The sequence below is a fragment of the Rhincodon typus genome, chromosome 23, assembly GCF_021869965.1.
Source record: "Rhincodon typus isolate 14 chromosome 23, sRhiTyp1.1, whole genome shotgun sequence".
NCBI lineage: Eukaryota > Metazoa > Chordata > Chondrichthyes > Orectolobiformes > Rhincodontidae > Rhincodon > Rhincodon typus.
Genome location: NC_063354.1, coordinates 29,438,807 through 29,459,473, shown reverse-complemented (window position 1 = coordinate 29,459,473; position 20,667 = coordinate 29,438,807). Strand labels below are relative to the sequence as shown.

The 20,667-nt window shown below is 41.1% G+C and overlaps 2 protein-coding genes and 1 long non-coding RNA gene across 5 annotated transcripts in view; 2 read left to right on the top strand and 1 right to left on the bottom strand.

Moving 5' to 3' along the window:
* Positions 1 to 11,763, top strand: part of jpt1 (Jupiter microtubule associated homolog 1) — a 36,956-nt gene extending 25,193 nt beyond the window's left edge. For 2 of the 3 annotated variants that reach the window (XM_020535688.2, XM_020535687.2), the window contains exons 4-5: positions 834 to 873; positions 11,308 to 11,763. In XM_020535688.2, the coding sequence (XP_020391277.1) occupies positions 834 to 873; positions 11,308 to 11,444 (177 nt within the window). In that variant the 3' untranslated portion in view covers positions 11,445 to 11,763. Of the gene's footprint in view, positions 1 to 833; positions 874 to 6,533; positions 6,560 to 11,307 lie in introns of all 3 variants that reach the window. The other variant, XM_020535689.2, reaches the window with a different exon arrangement.
* A 345-nt stretch (positions 11,764 to 12,108) lies between these two features.
* mrps7 (mitochondrial ribosomal protein S7) lies at positions 12,109 to 16,981 on the bottom strand. The gene is made up of 5 exons (XM_048610870.1): positions 16,836 to 16,981; positions 16,023 to 16,214; positions 15,064 to 15,127; positions 14,227 to 14,394; positions 12,109 to 12,433 (listed from the first exon to the last, which is right to left on the bottom strand). Exons 1-5 carry the CDS (start codon positions 16,913 to 16,915, stop codon positions 12,212 to 12,214), a joined length of 726 nt encoding a protein of 241 aa, XP_048466827.1. The 5' UTR covers positions 16,916 to 16,981; the 3' UTR covers positions 12,109 to 12,211.
* A 114-nt stretch (positions 16,982 to 17,095) lies between these two features.
* LOC125485863 overlaps positions 17,096 to 20,667 on the top strand; it is a 19,725-nt gene continuing 16,153 nt past the window's right edge. The window contains exons 1-2 of the long non-coding RNA XR_007264580.1: positions 17,096 to 17,463; positions 18,645 to 18,803. This is a non-coding gene — a long non-coding RNA (uncharacterized LOC125485863). The remainder of the gene's footprint in view (positions 17,464 to 18,644; positions 18,804 to 20,667) is intronic.

The window sequence follows — 20,667 nt, the reverse complement described above, 5'->3', positions numbered from 1 at the left end:
GGCCTGCTGTGTTCATCCAGCCCTGCACCTTGTGCAAATATTGGCTTTGATGTTTTCTATATTTTAACTGCTCTAAACTTCAGATTTGTTCCATTGTTTGTAAGATGTTTTGGAACATTTTGAGATAATAAAATACTTGTTTCTACTCCTGTAGTTTTTCTGTGTTTTGGGAATATACATATGCTGTGCTCCCCAACAGAGTAACAAGTCCTTGACTGACTGCTGTACTGTGATTACAGTGATGTCTCTGTTGTAATGCTGTAGTGGAATTTGATATACCTCTCTTGACTGACCTGTGTCTCTGGAATAGTTATTAACCAGAGATATTCTACTGTCCTTCTCTAGCCTGAGCCATGTGGCAATGGTGTACCATTCCCCTATGACAATTTGTGCTTAAAATTTCTCAAATGTTCATAATATTTTCTCATCCTGACATTGTTTCCCTCTTAACATGTTTGTTTATTTTATTCCTGACTTTCAGGCATTCATTCCACTGAGTGGAGTTATGACAGTAGACTGTTTGTTTATATCTTCTCACCTTGATGTTGGGTCGTTTGAGTATCTGGGATCTTGCTCTGTAATGCTGCAGTATTAGTGGCTTCATGACACACTGGTCACATGAAGCTGAATGTCTGCTTATGAGTTATATTGTAACTTGTTCATAACAAGCTTAATTGTACCTAAAATACACTCAATTGCTCAATTTACTTCGTACTGTGTTTCTACTCCTATTACTCTGCACTGAACTTTAACAATTTTAACTCGGTCTGTAACCTTGATTTTTGTTTTCTTTTATCAGGCTAATGATATTTTAATGCTCCTTTTAAATCTAGGACTTTGCAACTGGGAAAGATGAAAAGTGCCCAGACTCACGTAAGTAAGATTCTAGGTTAACTGGAATATTGAGCATATTCCAATTATTTTTCTCTTTTTCCCTCCATATTTGTTGGAAAATAGCCCAGTTAAGCTAGTGATTTTGCTTATTAAAATAACCCTGCATGGGTTGGAGGTCAAGCATAAATTGGTATCTTTGTTAACTGATTTTCATTGTCAGTACTGCTAACTGTCCCAATCTTGTTTGTTTCATCTGTAGACTGCTGAATGCTTTGCATGAACTAACACCACTATTTCACCCTAATGTAATAACTTGCTGCCATGCCAAAGTAGTTTTTAACTTGACTAAACAGTAAGTGTGACTTCTGTCAGATTAGTTGGCTGTTTTTGTTGTGTAAAACAGATGTACATATTGCTTTACATAAGTATGCCAACCTGGTTCCAGTCATTGCAGTTCATTAGAATCCATTTTATTATGTCAATGTCTTGCAAGTGGGCAGAAATCTGACCTGTTCTGTGAAACCTGCTACAAGATTGTTATCAATCATTGAACCTTGAATAGCATTTGAAAGCCATTGGAATGCTATGCTCTTGGCTTACTCTGTAACAATGTGCAGGAGCTAAAACTTGAAGGGCCTATGGGTATGCAGTGGAATGTGAAAACCTTTTTTCCAGAATAAATCTTAGTTTTTGAATTCTGAGTTTAACAGTATTTACTCAGTTTTTTTTTAATTAAAATTTGAATTGCTAATATTCTGAATGCATCAAACGTGAGCTTGAGGCTGGGACTATTCCCTATAGTGAAAGAATGTTGTGTGCTCCTGCCTAAAATGGTTAAACATGGGCTTTGACTATAACTAGGTATTGCAGACTCTGCAAAGGGTGTTATTCGGTCCTTCCTGTGGGTATAATTCAATAGTTGTTGGTCATCTTTTGCCAGTTATTCCTGTGGGTGTTCAGCATCATGATCCATGTGCATTTCAAGTCTGGATAACTACAATGTGGTAAACATTGAATTTCCACTAGCGCCACCACCGTCCCACCCCTCAAACCAAAAAAACAAACAGCTACACATTGCAGCTAGTAGTGGGTTCTAATAATATTTCAGCAGCAACTGACCAGTGAACTTGGTATCTTGTTTGGCTAAACTCTGTCATTAAGGATGCAGAGTCCATATGGATTGCACAGATGCTGGTGAGCAGAAAAAGCTCCCCCACAATACATCCTAGTTAAAGAACTGGATCCAAATTGAGTTCTTTTTTTAAAATTGAGATGGCAATAGCTAAACTGACTTCACTGTTGGCAAAAAAAAACACTTAATTGTTGTATTGTTATCGAAAGAACTTTTGATCTCCTATAATCAGTACTTGTGCCTGGGCCAGGAGAGTTTGATTTTAGCTATTGCTTCCCAATTACTTCTGTCACTAGAGGCTCTTGAGTAACTGAGAATTGTATGAATTAAACATTTGAGATAGCAGAATTTTGCAAGAGTGTAGAAATTAAGAACTCTCTAGCATGTGACAAATAGGTGCACAGTAGGAGTCCAAGTGGCGAAGGAATGAGTTCCTCTACAAAGACAACAGTGAAGGCCATGATTAAACACATGGCTGTTACAGCACCAGCTGACATCAGCTCAGATCTAATGTGCTGGGCAAATCACATACACAGTAGCATGCTTTGACTGGAATTGCTGACTTTTGCATGTTTGAATCTTTAAACTGCTCTTCCATTGGTGAACCTGAAAATTCTTGAGTGACTTAATACTGACTTGAGTCTGCCAAAATATCTGCTTCCGTAACTTAAGAATACTGGCTCTAGTCTAGTTAAATACACGTTTGAGTGGTCAGATTTTTACAACTTTTAATGTAATTGTGACTCTGTTCATACTTTTTTCAGTTATTTGTCTCTGACCACAATTTAAAACCTGAAAAGTAATGAGCCTAACCTAATCGGACAAATCCAATCCAGTGACGTGCTTATGAGCTGATATAACTATTCTTCTGGTTTTAGTTCAGGTGTAGGGAGGGTGCTGCCCTGAATATTTTGTATTGCAAAAAATCAACTGTCTTAATCTGGTAGAATAGGAAAACATCAAGTTCAAAACCCTTCAAAGTGACACTGAAGGGCTGGACTTCTGTAGTCTGAGTACTACAAGCAGTACTTAACTGAAGTCATTAAATGTCTGGAATTCAATATATAAAAGGATGTGTTCATGAGATATGGATATCTCCAGCTAGGCCAACATTTACTTCCCATCCCTAATTGCCCAGAATGCAGCTGAGTTAACAATGAAGCTGAGTCTGGAGTCACATGTAGGCCACACCACGCAAGGACAGCAGGTATCCTTCCCTGAAGGACATTAGTGAACCAAATGTTGTTTTTTTTTAAAAAAAAAAACAATTTAAGTGGGTTGGCAACATGGTTGCAATTAGACAAGCTTTTTATTTCAGATGTAGTGAATTCAAATTTCACCGTCTGCTATTATGGGATTTGAATCCATGTCCCAAGAATGTTAACCTGGTGCTCTGGATTATTAGTCCAGTGAGATTACCACTCTGCCACTATTCTGTAATTGGTAGTACACCTGATTTGAGAATGCAATCTTTGAGCACTTTCCTGTGTTTAACACCTGGATTTAATGGCAGATTAGTTAAATATCTAACCTGCTTGATGTACATTTATCATGCTTCAGTGTGAGAATCTTTTTTCCCCACAATTGCTGGCACTTTTGTTTTTTGAAAACTGCCTTACTTGGACATAAAGCTCACTGCCATGATTTTCAAGCATGATATAACTCAGTGCTACATTTTAAACTGTTTTTGTCGCTGTGCAATAACCAATTTCATGTATCTTCATTCACCCAAGTTTTGAAATTGAAGCAAGTATAATAGCCTAAAAAACTAAGACCCTTATCAGTAGTACAAGAGGGTGTAACATGAGCTGACAAATAGCTACAAATTTCAAGGCAGGTAATATCAGTATGATTGCATTGTGTTTTGATATTGAAGTCCACAAAGAACGAGACACAATTTAAAGAGAAGGACTGATACTTAGCTAATGGTGGCTGAAGTGAGTCAATCCCTCTAATTGCCTTAGTTTTACAGCAGTGTTGGCTGACACCTGCAGCTGCAGTCCATTATGCATGTGCATTCATTTGAAGAACGTGTGCACAGTTCTAAACACAATGCACACAATTTGTCCAGACTTGATTATAACTTGCTCTAATCAGCACCATGTGATGATAATACCAAGGTGGAATTACTAAGGTTTGGGGCAGCAAGATGGCTCAGTAGTATGTACTGCTGCCTCAGTGTCTAGGACCCAGGTTCAATTCCAGCTTCAGGCAACTGTGGAGTTTGCACATTCTCCCCATGTCTGCATGGTTTTCTGCTGGGTGTTCCAGTTTCCTTCCACAGTCCAAAAATTAGGTGGATTGGCCATGCTAAATTGCCTATAGTATTCAGAGATGTGTTGATTTAGGTGTGTTAGCCATAGGAAATGCAAGGTTACGGGGGTGGGGGGTGGGTTGTGCTTCGGACAGTCAGTGTGGACTTGTTGGACTGAATGGCCTGTTTCCACATCACACAGATTCTACGATTCTATGAATAGTGATAGTATCCAATCATTTGTAAGACTGAGTGTCAAACAGATCCCTAGGAATCACCAAGGTTGAAGTTTTAGTACCATAACTGCTCTGGCTTTACATCTATTTCTATAAATAGATTTCTATTGCTTACAATGTTGCAGCTACCCCCTATACCCATACTCCTTTACCCTGAAGGATACCAGGGTAACTAGTTCTGCAACTGCTGTAATCTAAAGATTTAATAAACACTGATTTTTTTTTTCTTTCAGAATTGTAATAATTTTACACAGGCTAGCTCAAATGTTGAGATTGTATAGCATGACCAGTAGAAATCTTTTTTTTTTTTTCAAAAAAAAAGACAGGTCATGTGAACCTAACTATGATCAATCCATTTCACCAAATTGAACTTCATTAGTCAGTATTTCCACTAATTTAATCTATTACAGTCCATTTGCATCTTTCTGTACAGAAGTGGGGTAAGGAGATGGGATGAAAGCTTTGATTGGAAATCAGGAGAAATTTGGTGAAAAAAGGATGATACATTGTACCATCTCCTTTTATCACTTGATATCTCCTGTTTGAAGGTCATTCAGCCCATCTCGTCTGTACTGGCTGTTTAATGAGCAATCCAGTCTTTCACTCTTTCATAGACTCTTCCCTTTTAGCCTTTCCTTCTATCCTCCCAGCCTATCTCAACCGGCAAGTCTATTCAAGCTCAACAGCTGGAGCTGGTTCCTATGCAGGTGGTCCCTCACCCAAGATGCATGAAGTAACTTGATGCATCCTCAATATTAAATTGCATCTGCCTGTACCCATTTCACCAAAAAAAAACTCCTTGCTTGTGTCTTAGAAAGGCAATCCCTGACTAAGTGTCTCTTAGTTTTGGATTGACCCACAAAAAAAACTTTCACATGCATTTGACAAGATCGCTCAGGATCTTAAACTCACCCCTCAGTCTTCTGAACTCCACAGGAAGCAAGCAGCCTGTCCAGTCTTTCCTCATAAGATAACCCCTTCATCCTAGGTATCAAGCTAATAAATTTACTCCTGAACCACCTACAACATAATCCTTCATTTAAAAATAAGTGGACCCAAACTACACACTATATGAAATGTGGTCTTGTCAATTTTCTGTATAATTGAAGCCTAACCTCATTACATGTATAATTACCTAGTTTAGATTTATCACCTGTATAAAACTGTTAAATATATACAGTTTGCACGTTCCCTTTCCTAAGCTTCAGTTTGGGGCAATCTCAAACACCGAAGTCTGTTGGCTGTGCTGTCTTTGTGGAACAACCGTTTGTATATGTTGGCAATCCTAATAGATATTTAGATCTGGCACACTATGGTCAAGTAGATAAATATTTCAGGCAGTCACCTTCGACTTGAGTTGGCTTGCATCTTGTTCCAAAATGTTGTCCTTCAAATTATTGGAGGGTTGTAACTTAATTTTAACATTCATGGACCTATTTCTGAATCAGTTTTTTTTTTTTTGTTATTAATAGCTACTGACTTAAATTCTGGAAGTTGAAGTGACAGCTTTCCATTTATTGTGCATCTTCTAAGAAATGTTTTCTTTACAAATCAGGTTCCTGCTTCACTTTATTCTTGCATGACTTTTGTATAGAGTACAGGTTTTATGCTTTCTGAACATTTTAGTTTATATATCATGCATTTTTTTTTTAAATGAAGTGTTATAGCCCTTAGTTTTCAATACAGGATTTGCCAGTGGTTGGAGAATGATATACTTTATTTTTCAATGACACTTTAACTTCCTTGCTAGTGAGCTCTCTTCAAAGATTTAAAACTCTAAAACTAGGTTAACATCTTCTGTCATTATGTCAATGACCTTCACTTTGTTGTTTCTGCTGCATTATGGTACAGGTATAATTGGTACTGTTTAAATCAAATTACACCAGTAAAAATGAACTTCAAGTACCTGAGGAATTGAGTCTACTTGGACAAAGTGAAGCCTAGAATTCAAAGATTCCTACTGCCAAATCTCAGACTGGTTGACATTTCCTTCAGACTTAGGGAGTTTGCATGAAAAAATTCTGAATTGTGGATGTGCTGCCATTTTTTTGCTAACCTCCTTTCTTTCTCCTTATAGTTCGCACTGACCAGTAGGAGTGTCAGGTAACAAATGCATGCACACTGTACACTTGAACATGTCTCTTGTTTGTCTTGGGTTTTGAAGTTTGAGAATGAAAAGATTGTGTTGCTTTTGAACTTCAGAATTTGATTTCCTTTGTTCCAGTTTGCGTTTTGAATCATTAGTGACAGGGGAGTTTCCCTATGTTAGGGAGATGGAACCACTTAATGGTTTAAGCAATGGAAGAACCAGATGGCACTGGGCTGCCTAATATTTACTCATCCTGAAGTTGGATTTTACCAGTTCAGTTCAACCATTTGACAACATGCATCAAAAATGAGATCTTCAATCGTCTTAAGACAAACAGATAAGGTAGACTGGGAGAAACTCTGTTGATTGGGGTGTCTAGGAATAAGGGGCCAGAATCTAAAACCCCAGGGCAATATTTTAGTAACGAAATTAACCTTTTCTACACTGAAAATGTGTTAGGCACCTGGAACTCGTGCCATAAGAATATGAAATTGTTGACTACCTCAGGTTCATATTCCTTAGCCAAAGATTTTGAGAGATGGGGACAAATGCAGTTGGATTATGGCTGATTTGTGACCTTGATAAATTGTGGAACAGGTTTGAAGGGCAAAATGGCTTAAATTAGTGTTCCTCCTATGACCACAGTCAATGCAGTTTACCATGATTTCTTCACTCCTAACTATGCAGCTTCAATGCACCATCAAAGAATTGCTTTGTTTCATCGGAGTTGTCATTTGGGGGAGGAGCATGGTTAACTGGATTAGAAGGAGGTTAGTTAACTACTCGGACAGATGACCAGACCTCACTTATGCAATGCTTGGTATTATAACAAATTAGCAGCCACAGTTGCACATGTTTTAAGGCTTGAGACAGGTGAGTATATAGTAAAACAATAACCAATCTAGTCAGGTGCTGGAGAAGACATCAATTTACACTCAATCCAATTTATTCAGAGGTTTGATAAATGGTGGTAGTAAAGGGCCTAATTTGCCCTTTTGTATTTCTTTTACTGCTACCAGCAATGTGATTTCTTCCACTGTAATATTTGGTGCAGAATTTTTTGTGGGGGGAGAAAACTAGTTATGCTGGAAATACTGGCTTTAAGTTCTCTTTGATGTAATTAATATTTCAATTGAATGTTCATTTGAGATAAATGATACAAATTTTGAGACTGTTGGAACAATAGTGATATCTACTGAAGATGACAGTAGGAATGACACAGGATTGTGAAAGACTACAGGGGTATATGTGCTGGCATATGGTTAGATGAGAGGCATATGCAGTTCGGCATAGAAAAAATACATTTGGAAGTAGGAATGAATTTTTTAAGTGAATGTGAGCAGAGGCATAATGTGCAGTTAGCTAGCCATTCAACATGGAAACCCAGAAAAAGGCAAACTTAAATCTTTGAATTCCTATTGAATATTTCTCCATTATTTTACACTTCATATATTGGAAGTCTTGCAGACTGCCATAATTGTGTCTAATACTACAAGGGATATAAGCAATGGATAAGGTGTAGTGTTACATCACTAATATTTATCAGCAAATGGTTCTAGGTATGAAGGGATTTGAAAGCCCAAATATTTTGACTGGAGTTGAAAATGCTAAGCAATGACCTGATTGAGAGCCTCATCATGAAGTAAACATGAGATTGTGTTTTATAGATGTCTGAGTGGATGCAAATTGAAGTAACCTGGAAATGTGGAAACGTTCACAAAGCTGGGTTGAAATTCCCACGGTAGAGTTAGATAATTTACTTTTTGCCCCTGTTCAAAGTATTTTGAAAAGAGATTATCTGTTTAACCTGATGTGAAGACAGACAATGCACTAACACACAGTTGATGAGCCAAATCTCTGGTTCTAAGTGTGGCACTAAAAACAATATCCAGGGAAATGCAAACTGGATGTAGAATGTCTGGCTTCCAGCAATGGTGAAGAAGATACAATAACTTTGAATTTGTGCAGCCTACTTACCTTAAACTTTTGACAGGCACATTTTTTTAGATCTGTAATTCACCACCAACTACCTTTATTTTTAAAAAAAGGAATAAATTTAATTGTGGAAGTAGTCAAAAAATTGACTCAGTTAGCTCCTCACTACAGTTAAAGGACATGTTGCAACTATGACTCAAGTAATGACCTCAACTAACTAAACACTTGTCAATTACCTGTCCACCTATATGGAGGAAGGGCTTTCTGACTGTAATTTACAAATGTTCAGCTATTCCTGACCATCAATAAAACTGTCTGTGGCAAGACTTCAACAAAATCCGTATCTGAGATGACTAGTAAAATATGCCAATACTTGTATGGTAGAAATCTGAAGCAAATGTCCAATCCACCTCCCAGCAGTAATAGCTTGGGTATCATGTTTAACTAAAAGTTAAACTGGACCAAAGGTAGTCTGCCATCTTTGAGACAAGAGTGAAACTTTAGTCATTTTGCTTGGATATTTCCAACTGCAACAATCAACACCAAGGACACACCAGTAAAGGTGCAACAAGTGGAATTTCTCTGCTCTATTGCTTAACCTCCTTCTGTAAGTTGAGTCACTTTAGATGATGTATAATGTGCACAGAAAGGGACTGTTAATACATAGTTTCTAATCAATCAGTCAACCTAACAAGTCTAATTCCTTGACTTCATCTTTAAGTAGTGTTGCCTAACATGCATCCTTTTGTTGATTAGCCCACCTCCCTTGTGGTACCACATTTCAACTACTGGTCCAGCTCCTGTTTAAAGCCCAACTTTCCCTCAATTTGATGTCAGGTCACTCTGGCAATGATGTTTAAGTTCTTGCTGCATGTAAATTGGCTGCCATACTTTCTACAACTACACGTGATTTGCATATCAAAAGCATTTCATTGGTTATAAAATACTTGGGACACTCCTTTTGTTTTGAAAGGTGCCATCTTATCTTTTCTCTCTACCTGAATTTTAAATTGAAAGACTTCAGTACCAACCTGGACAATTTTAAACCTCCCCCTCCCATTTTGTTTAAAAATTTGTCCTAACTTGGGAAATACTTGGAACTTTAGGGAGATCCTTAACGGTATATAATCATTGGTGATACTTCCAGTATTACCAACACAGTGCAAAGTTTAGAGGAGCTGACTGGCCATTGGTTCACTTTCCTCTTGTTGTGAGCGTTGTCCTCCATAACGCTGTCTGCAAACCCATTAGCCAAGCACAAAATTGCTGAGCAAAGATCCAGACTTAATCTGCTGAAGGGGGAGATTCTGAGGACTTAGTAACTTCGCAACTGCTAGAAACTTCTGTTGATGATGGATAATCACGTAACATGCTTATACAGTGTTTTCCCAGTTTAATAGAGTTGTTAACCTACCTATTAATATGAATTGATGCTCCATTAAGGTAACCAGAATATGACAGGCACATTTGCCAGTTAAGTCCCTGATCATAATTGATGTTTCCAGACCCCTTGGCTAGAATGAGACTGAACTATCAGAAATATGAATAAAAATCACTTGCTAGTGTTATCTGACCCAATTGATTTATGTAACTTCCTGTGTTGTACCCCTCTAGGCTGCTCCTTAAAATTATTATTAAAAATTTTGATATTATAGCAGTGGGAGTTGACGATAATCCTGCAAGGCACATGTTGGGTCAACTAATGCTAACTTAAACCTGGCAAGGTTCAACTGTGTGGGTCTTGAGGTCAGCTTTTGAACCACATTTAAGTGATGATCCTTTTCCTGCGATTTAATGCATGGAATAGTCTGCAGACTCTTGCTTTGCTGTAATTTAGTCCCTGTGCACTAGCTGAATAAATCTTTAGTTTAATAACCTTTTTGATTTCAGTTTACCCTTCAAATGAAATTTGTCTTTTTTGTTTGTGGAAATATGTGGAGTTCTGGTTTATGCTTAGGGAAGGGAATGGGTACATTGAAGAGTTCAGTTCAGGGTGTTGGTGTATCAGCGACTGAAGCTGCTCACCAAAAGATTCTCAGAGGAAGAGATAGTGAATTTAAGGTAGGTAAACCCTGTAGGTAAGTTAGTGCTTGTTTTTACTTGTGATCAATGTGTTGGAGACTGTGGAACAGGTCTGATCATCAAATGATGTGATCCATTCCACATTAGATGCCAAATAATAAGGCATTGCTGTGAGAAGTGATCTAATTAGGCCAACCACCAGTAGCATAATTGAGTGTTTTCAGAGGATAGAACCACCAAGATTGCTGATACATTACCTTTTTTTTTAATTCAAATGTTGTTCTCCTATTGCACTACCTGCCAGTGTTAACATTCTTGTTTTCCCCTATATCATCTGCCTCTTGTTCCCAGGCCATTTGGTGAAATGTGGCACTAGCAACTTGAAATTTTATGATAGATCCAATACTGTTGTTCTCCTCCTCTCCTCCATTTCCTACTAACATACCCCCCAACTTGGGAAGTTTGCCCGGAGAACTGGAATGAGTCTAGCAGAATTCCCACCTGTCCAGGGATAAATCCACTTCAGCATCTCATCAGAATACTTGATGTACCAGGCATTCCTGAGTTGAAATTGATGATCCTCTGCAGTTGCTGTAAGGAGATGGAGGCTTCACTTGCCTGCAGTCACCCTTATTCTACATGATGTCCTGTCTGGTTTTACAATATGCAGCATTTGTGTATTGATTTTACTTTGAAATACTATGTCCTAATGTTAAGTTAAACCTAAACTATTTAGACTTGCATCAGCTGATTCTGGCTCAAGGAGAGAGAGGTTCTAGTTTGTTTAATTGTGCTTTTTGTTCAGGCAACCTTGAAACCGAAAACCAAGAAGTGGCCCAGGGAATGAAGAAAGAACCCCCACCCAGCCCTGTCACGCCTACACAACCGTTTCGACCCAGAAAAATTCCACCTGGTGGGGTCTCCAGTCTTGTTCTGGGATAAACCCACCATTTACTATCTGTTTGAGTTGCAGAACTGAATAAATGTGTTAATTTTATTGTGAACTGCAAAGTTTGAGCCCTACTGTTTTTGGACTAGCACTTTACATTTCACTATTTCATTGGTGCCTGTTCCATTTGAGTGCATCAAACATCAGGCCTGCTGGGAAAGGCATGAAAGTGGTTCCTCCCTGTGATGTGGTTATTGAGTATGTTTGTGTATTTCATATGTGACTTCAGCCTAAATTCTGGCATTTTGAACTTTGTATTTGGGTATATTGGAATGACTTGTGATGCAAATAAAAGTTACTCTTGAAATTGGAGTTTGAATTCATCCTTCATCTTGCTGATTATAACCTGCATACTGCAACAATTGATCATGACTGTGAGATAACTGAACTAGAGCCTGAACACTTAATGGGAGGGTAGAAAATATCCAAGAACAGTTTCCCATCCACAATTGACTCTTGCTAAATTGTGACTGCTTACTGTAGGAGCAGACTCTTCCTCCAGTTAGTGTTTTTAGTTCACATTACAAAGCGCTCCAGCCAAAGCTCTGACCTAACATGCCTTTCAACAAATCATGGTGAGAGTGCTCACAGCCTCCAAGTCATTTTCACTTTTAACTTAAAAGTCTTCTACGGCAGAAAAGACTCCTGGCTCCAGGGTAGAATTTCAGCAAAGAACGGTTTATTTTTACAATGTTCACATAGTTGCTGCAGTGAAATAATATGAAGACAATCCCAGATTCAATTATTTCCTCATGCAGCCTTACCACCACCTAAAATGGGCAAAAGCTCTATTCGCTTCAGCCATTTTGTGAAGGTCATGTTTCCTCTTGACCACATTACCCTCATTGTTAAATGCAGCAAGCAACTCCTGTGACAATTTCTCATACATGTGAGTGCGACGGTGCCGGTTTTCACGGCATTCAGTAATTAACCATTTCATAGCTAGGAAACGTCGACGATTATCAGTAAGAGGTGTTGGAACCTGCATAAAAAAATAAACTGGTTCACTAGTAAAACCACAAAAGCACTAAAAATAGTCTTTGTACAGAATAAGAGGTTAATATGAATGTGTACATGCATTAGAACTGGAGCCTTTGACGGAGCCTGGCACCATCCAATTTGTGCACAGCTGAAAGTTTTTTTTTTGAAGTACTACATTAAATCAGAACAAGCAGTAGCACCCAGGAGAGACAAGACATGAACTAAAAGCAACAAGACTAATATGAAATACAACACCAACACAGAGCAGATATGAAGTCAAACAGCTTGAATGAGTTAAGCAATGCAGTAAGGTGTAGTGAAAAATTCCAGAGCTTGAGACTTATGCAAATGAGGTATGGTCACTTTTGGTGGAGTACAAAGGACAGGTGTGAGAATTTACTCTTTAGTCCCCAGACTACAGTGGATGTTGGAACAAAAAACAAGCAGGAGACTGGAATTGAAGCTGAAATGAGACCAGTAATGATTGTATCAAATGGCAATGCATGCTCAGCTGAATTGCCACCTCCTGCTCCAACTTGTAGTCTTTTGTTAATAGGTATTTTGGAGGGTTGTAGGCTGCAGGAGATTGCTGAGAAAGACAGGCAAGGCCATAGAGTGATAATGAATTTTAAAAATCAAGATTTGTTTGACTGATTGCCATATAGGTAGCAAGCACAGATGACAGCAGAACAGGGTTTTGGCTGATAAGCTAAGAAAAGTGGAAACAGGCAGTCTTCGTGATGGCAATAATGGAGTTGAAAACTCATCTTGGGATCAAACGTGACATCAAAGAGTGCAAATGGGCCACCTTGACTTCAGATTGTTGCTAGGGAGAGAGGGTGAGCCTGGTGTCAGCAGCTTAGAGTCAGAGATGTACTGCATCGTTCAGTGCAACCCATCCATGCCAACCAAATATCCTAAATAAATCTAGTCCCGTTTGCCAGCATTTGGCCCATATCGCTCTAAATACTTTCTACTCATATCCATCCAGATGCCTTTTAAATGTTGTATATGTACCAGCCTCCACCATATCGTCTGGCAGCTCATTCCACACTCGCACCACCCTCTGCAGGAAAATGTTTCCCCTTAGATCCCTTTTATATCTTTCCTCTCTCATCTTTAACCTATACCCACTAGTTTTGGACTCCTCCACCCTGGGGAAAAGACCTTGCCTGTTTACCCTATCCACTCTCATGATTTTATAAACTTCTATAAAAGGTCACCCCTCAGCCTTCAGCGCTCCAGGGAAAATAGGCCCAGCCTCTTCAACCTCTCCATTTTGCTCAAACACTCCAACCCCGGCCACATTCTAGTAAATATTTTCTGAACCCTTTCAAGTTTCACAACATTGTTCCTATAGCAGGGAGACAATATTGTACGCAGTATTCCAAAAGTGGCCTAAGCAATGTCCTATGCAGCCACAACACTACCTCAACTCCTATACTCAATGAACTGACCAATAAAGACAAACATACTAAACCCCTTTTTCACTATCCCATCTACCTGCGACTCCACTTTCAAGGAACTATGAACCTGCACTCTGAGGTCTCTGTTCAGCAACACTTGCAGGACCTTACCATTAAGCGTACAAGTCCTGCCTTGATTTGCCTTTCCAAAATGCAGCACCTCACATTTATCAAAATTAAATCCCATCTGCCACTTTTTGGCCTAAGGAACACAGTTTGGAGCATAGACCAAGAACAATGGATCCAGTATTTCCTTTAAATCAGACAAACTATCTGCTTATTCAGTACAAAATAAGAACAGGATGAAAAGTGCTGTCCTATGTCTTACCTGGTAGGATTTGCCACCACGTTGTATGCTTGTCAACCCAATGACAGGTTTACAGTTTTCTAAAGCTTGGTGGAAGATCTTGTATGGGTTGCACTCAATGGCATCTTTCTCAGACTCTGATGCTTTGTGGTAACTTTCAATTTGCTTCCGTTTAATTGATTCAAAAGTCTAGGGAAACAATTGTCTCATTAGACCATAGCATTGATAATCCTATTGAGTACTTCTGGGTTCATGATATTGTTCTGAGATAAATGAACACACAAAGCAGTGAATAAGTAGTTCCATATCTGATACTCCTGAACTAAACGTGGTCCGCACCTGCAAATTGTGTGTGTGTGTGTGTGTGTGTGTGTGTGTGTGGGGGGGGGGGGGGGGGGGGGGGGGGGGGGGGGGGGGGGGGGGGGGGGGGGGGGGGGGGGGGGGGGGGGGGTGGGGGGGGGGCACGCGGTGTCAGGGAGGTTGCATGTCTATCCCTGAGTATTACTGGTAGGGACAGGTCTTTATATAAACTGGGGTACACCAGTGGTGGGGCCAATTCCTGTATAATACCAGTGCACAGTACTGATGCAGACAAGGGATCTGTCACTGTTTAATGCTGGTTGGGGAAGCAAGGTAAAAGATATAAAACACCTTGATTTAAGTGGTAGTATATTGTGCTATTTAAGGTCATGTGACATTATATTATGCCACATGCATTGTCAAGGTATCATTGGTGTTCCCTCATCCTCATTCCCCCGGAGAGATTCTCTTCTCCATTCCTATTCACTGTCTGATACCGGTCTAGAATCGCAGGACAAATCCTGCAGCTTACAGGACAAAAGAACAAGCAGACTTTACCTTGCTCATGATCGATCTGGACAGTAATTTCTGACCTCGCTGCATCATCATGTTGGTGAACTTGCTGAAAGCATTTATAGTAAGAAAAATGTTATGTTCTCAGAGTACACGTCAACTTGGAACAAACATAAGAGACCAGATGTTTGTAAAACTTGACAATCTATATCTCCCGTATACTTTCTACCTCTATAAAACATTAACAAAGACACTCCTTAAAACCTACTCTTCAATCCTATTACATTGCATCTCAAACATGTCCTTATGAAGCATCATGGAACATTATTTTTGCTGAAGGTGCCATGTAAACAAAGTTGTTGATTAACATCAGGGATGCACGAAAAGCCTAGAGTTGTAGCAGTATAGGTATTTGGGAGTTTATAGAAATGAGGAAAGAGACCATGGAGAAATTTGAAAACATGGTTATCAATTCTAAAATTGAAATATTGTTTAATCTCAAGCCAATGTTGGTCAATGAGCATTAGTGGTGATGGGTGAGCAGGGCCTGGTGTGAATTAGGACATGAGCAGGCTCTTAGATTACCTCAAGTTAACAAAGAGTAGAATGCAGGAGAACATTAGGTTGCTTCAATGTGCTAATTTAACTTTATTGTTCTGAGGGCTGCAATGGCAGTAACTTATTGTGTAATACTGATTCCTCAGAACATTGCAGTAAAATTAATCTACGTATTTTAACCTGTAGCTTTAGTCCAGGAGGTTGCTTTTTAAAACAAACAAGCAGAACGTAATTACAATCCAGGTTCTGTAGTCCACATTACAAATAAACAGGATGCATCACGAATTCAGGGCCCACTCTCTCACTGTCAAGTAAACCAATCTCTCCAATTTATCCCATGAAGGTGTTCACAGTTACTGACATGGACCAAGACAATCAGACTAGGTTGACACAGACAAGCACGGAGGTGGGTTTTAAAAAAAAACAAACTCAGACCATTTACTGACCTAATCAAAAAGTCAGAAAAGACACTACTGCTCTGATTACTTAGTGCTGCCTTTATGGGTCGGGTAGACCTGAGCTCCAGAGCCGCAGTCTCCTCCGGACCAATTTCAGGACCTGGGATCTGGTGCCGCTCCTTGTTTATCTCAGGTTCCAGGTAATAAGGATTGTACCGAGACCCACGTACAGGAACCAACCTTGGGCGGGGGAGGAGAAAGAGAGAGCAGAAAATAATTACATTTCAGGAACCAGCACCCCGGCAATATACCTTTTCATCCTTCTCCACATTCCCTCCAGGTCCACCACGGCACTTCTTCATCTCTGGGCCAAGCTAAAAACTTTTTCTTCTACGCGTTGCCCTGACAACGTCCCCATCTCCCGTGCATCTCCACACACTCTCTCCCACAACAAACCCACCCCCCGATTCCACATCCACCCACTAATACTCTCCCTACATCACTTTTCACGCTTGATAACCTCCAAATCCATTTTCCTTTCACAAGGAGCGCACCGACACATTCTCTCATTTCTCATGCCCTTCATCCAACGTCCATCATCCTTCTCACCCCTCCATTCACACACCACCCTTCGACCTAGACCCCCTCGTCCCACCCCCGGACCCTTGGCTCATGCCCAGCTTCTCCAGCCACCCCCCGCCCCTTTAAAATACACTGTCCCCATTCCGGCAATTCCCTTCCAAATACACCTCTTTCACCCCCACCTTAACCGATATTGTTCCCCACTGTCGCACCACCGATCTCCTTCCCTCACTGCACTCCAAGTCCCAGCCTTGAGCAGGAACCGAGCCCCACACTCACCCCGGCATCCAAGCGTTGAGGCAGCAGCGCCCAAGCCTTACCGCGGACCCCATCACCAGCCTGCTCCCACCCGCCGCCATCTTATGTCAAACTCCGGTTGCTGGTCGCCGCCATGTTGGATGAGGTGCTCAGGACCCATGGTTGCCCTTCGTGCGCCTGCCGGCATCGTTACCTAGCAACAAAATTCAGCGCCAAGCTGAAGGAGCAGGGAAAGGTGGCCGTTCAGCCCATACCGCATGTACTTGCCCTTAGAAGAGCAGTCGTGTTTGATGTTTCATCTGTGATTGAGTTTGATTTTTATTCATAAGTTTCTTAACTACTTTCTAACTCCCTTCTAAATTGTGAAATCGCTTCCAGATTTCACCTTTCGACATGTGATTTTTTGTTTAAATGCATAACGCCAGATTATTAACCATCTCAATCGACTGAATTCTTCTTCCATATCGAGTCTATCATCTTTCAAAGTCTCTGTTACCCAGATTATCAACCTCGTTTTCAAGAATTTGTTTCAAAAGAGTTTCATCACTGAATCCCTGGTCAGATCGTGGTGAACCTCCTCTGGTCACTTCATGAAGAATTTCCACCTTCCCTGAAGTGAGGTGCTCAGAATGCTCCAGATAAAGCCCCGGTGATAATTTAGTGCTATTTTTCAGTGCTAACATGATCTCTGTTTCCATAATCTCTTGCTCTGTTTATAAATCCAATTAACAATTGTGCTTTTTGAGAATCTGTGAGGCAATGGTACTAACCACTGAGCCACTAAATGTCTGATATTTTGCTGACTTTTGTATCGACCGCAAGCCCATGCAGCTCTGCATATCTTTTTTGTAATTCCATATATCTGTTTTGGTTGTTTATACAAATTGAAAAAAGCTGTAAACATTTTTGTCTAACGCAGGGATTCTTAGAGATCCAGCATCCACAGTCACTGATGCAGGTGACAGGAATTTGCCTCCAGAACATTTGCCAAATAAAAAAGTATTGATGAGGAGATTGAAAGAAATTGTTTACCCATTCCTTTGTCTAGAATTAATTTAAAAGATGGCTTGATGTTCAAATAGCTTTTTAAAAATAGTAGCCTGAGTTTCTGACTCTTTGGATGCATCTTTAATCAAAGCATCAATTCTCAATTTCTTTTAAGTAACTCAGACATTTTTGTACAATTTCAGTATCAACATCTTCCAACAGGTTTTCCTGAAACCACTGGAGACAGTAATACCTTTCCCCAGCCAAATCAATTCCCAATAAAAAAAAAGCCATTAGGCAAACTATGTACCAATACAGGACTGGAAATAGCTTAAGCCATCTTTCAGAGGGAGACAGGTTAGAGTGGGTAAAAGGAGCAGTGAAATTAAGGTGACTGATAGAGTTCTCAATGAAGAGATCAAGTGCAGGTAAAATGCCAGAGGAAGCGTCCAGGTGGAAGGGTGTGTTGGGGATAGGTGAAAGTGTCTGTGTGGCAGGGAGAGGGCTGTCCAAAGATTGTCACCTGGGTTAGTGCCATCCCTAAGGTGGAATACACAATGCCATAAGGTCAATTACCTTCTCTGATCCACCAGAATATGTTCCCTGTCTGCTACCTCTCACTCACTCGATCCGTGCTACTTTATCCACTTCCGACTAAGGCTCTAACACCCTTGCACTTGTTCCTACCCTCCCCAATTTCCCATAGTACTGACCCTTCATGTCCTATGCACTATCTACTCACTCACTCAGGAGATCTCAGCACTTTCTCCTCATCTGCACCAGCATTAACAGATGTACCACCCGCTGTTATTTCAGTCAATCACTGTCTTTCTCCCATTCCAGGAATAAACAGCTCACAATAGGGCAGAAACAGCCCAGGCATGTGGTAAGGTGCCTAACATTAGGGTCCTCAACCTCTACAAGGAGATAATCATGGGACCAGCAAGAGAAAATGGGACTGTTCCTATAGGGATACGGAGACATCCATGTCCTGCAAACCGAGTAAGTACTATTCTTCATTCCACTGCAGGTCTTGTATTAGCCCATTATCAGTGTCATTCATTGCACACAAGCTATAACCCTTGGCTGTAAGACCTCTTTTTTGGTGTCTTGCAGGTGCAAGTGGAATGCTCATGGTCTCAGCAGTCAAGTAGCCTGTCCTGAAAGACAGGGCGTCCAGCTCCTCTAAGGAATGGAGTTCAGTGGTCCTAGGGAAAGCAATACAAGGCTGCAGCCTGCAATCCCCACCAGATCAAATATTAACATATCTCTTGGGACAACAGGGAGATTAGAGTCAGTTGCATAAGCTGGAGAGCACTTCACAGGCTAGGGAGGAAATACCAAGGACTGCTGTTACTCGGAGGACTGCTGGAGGTCAGGTGTCTGCTCAACCCCAGGCAGGAGAGGACCCTGTGGTGTCAGCAAACCAGGACTTGGTTCACTTGTGCAAGGAGATGTAGGAGAACTAGAGAGGTGTGTATGTGGGAGGCAATGGCCCTGATAGCCTTGAAGCTTGCTGACTGCAGTTACACCACGGGGATCCTATGCTTCAGGCATGTGATCATCTGACCATGGATAGGTTGGCAGTTGCCATGGAGAGCCCAGTCCAGCAATCTCGGGGTCAGAGACCTGCACTCCATCATCCTAGTATTTGGTCCTTATCACCAGTCACAGGGAGATGGGGGTCCTTGACCTTGCTACTGTACCCTAAGCCTTAGAGCTTTACTTTTAGTATATACTTTTTGGCAGGCCCTGCCTCATCAGCAGAACCTGGGTTTGCACTCAGACATGGTGTGAGTGAATAAAAAAACAATCTCGAGGGCACATTGGTAGGATGGGTGTCATCTGTCTGTAAAAAAAGCCTCATTTTGTTAATATATGCAAGATACTTTTTTTTGCTTGAGTTTCTTTCTAACTCCTAATGTAACTGTCGCAATATGAAGTGAAAAAATCACACAATACCAGGTTATAGTCCGAGATAGTAGGAACTGCAGATGCTGGAGAATCCGAGACAACAAGGTGCAGGGCTGGATGAACACAGCAGGCGAAGCAGCATCATAGGAGTAGAGAGGCTGACGTTTCGGGCCTAGACCCTTCATCAGAAAAGGGGGAGGGGAAGGGGGTTTTGAAATAAATAGGGAGAGAGTGGGAGGCGGATAGAGGAGAGGATAGGTGGAGAGGAAACAAACAGGTCGAAGAGGCGGGGATGGAGCCAGGAAAGGTGAGCGTAGGTAGGGAGTTAGGAAGGGGATAGGTCAGTCCAGGGAGGACGGACAGGTCAAGGGGACGGGATGAGGTTGGTCGGTAGGAGATGGAGGTGCGGCTTGAGGTGGGAGGAGGGGATAGGTGGGAGGAAGAACAGGTTAGGGAGGCAGGGACGAGCTGGACTGGTTTTGGGATGCGGTGGGGGGAGGGGAGATTTTGAAACTTGTGAAATCCACATTGATACCATTGGGCTGCAGGGTTCCCAAGCGGAATATGAGTTGCTGTTCCTGCAACCTTCGGGTGGCATCGTTGTGGCACTGCAGGAGGCCCAGGATGGACATGTCGTCTGAGGAATGGGAGGGGGAGTTGAAATGGTTCGCGACTGGGAGGTGCAGTTGTTTGTTGCGAACCGAGCGTAGGTGTTCTGCAAAGCGGTCCCCGAGCCTCCGCTTGGTTTCCCCGATGTAGAGGAAGCCACACCGGGTACAGCGGATGCAGTATACCACATTGGCAGATGTGCAGGTGAACATCTGCTTGATGTGGAAAGTCTTCTTGGGGCCTGGGATGGGGGTGAGGGAGGAGGTATGGGGGCAGGTGTAGCACTTCCTGCGGTTGCAGGGAAAAGTGCCGGGTGTGGTGGAGCTGGAGGGGAGTGTGGAGC

What these genes read in the sequence shown, in the direction of transcription:
- mrps7 (XM_048610870.1), bottom strand. Translation starts at nt 16,915, where the DNA reads ATGGCGGCGGGTGGGAGCAGGCTGGTGATGGGGTCCGCGGTAAGGCTT. An exon ending in TTTTCTGACTTTTTGATTAG is followed by an intron (nt 15,128 to 16,022) that starts GTCAGTAAATGG and finishes AAATGCTTTCAG; the next exon opens with CAAGTTCACCAACATGATGA. An exon ending in CCAGATCGATCATGAGCAAG is followed by an intron (nt 14,395 to 15,063) that starts GTAAAGTCTGCT and finishes TTGTTTCCCTAG; the next exon opens with ACTTTTGAATCAATTAAACG.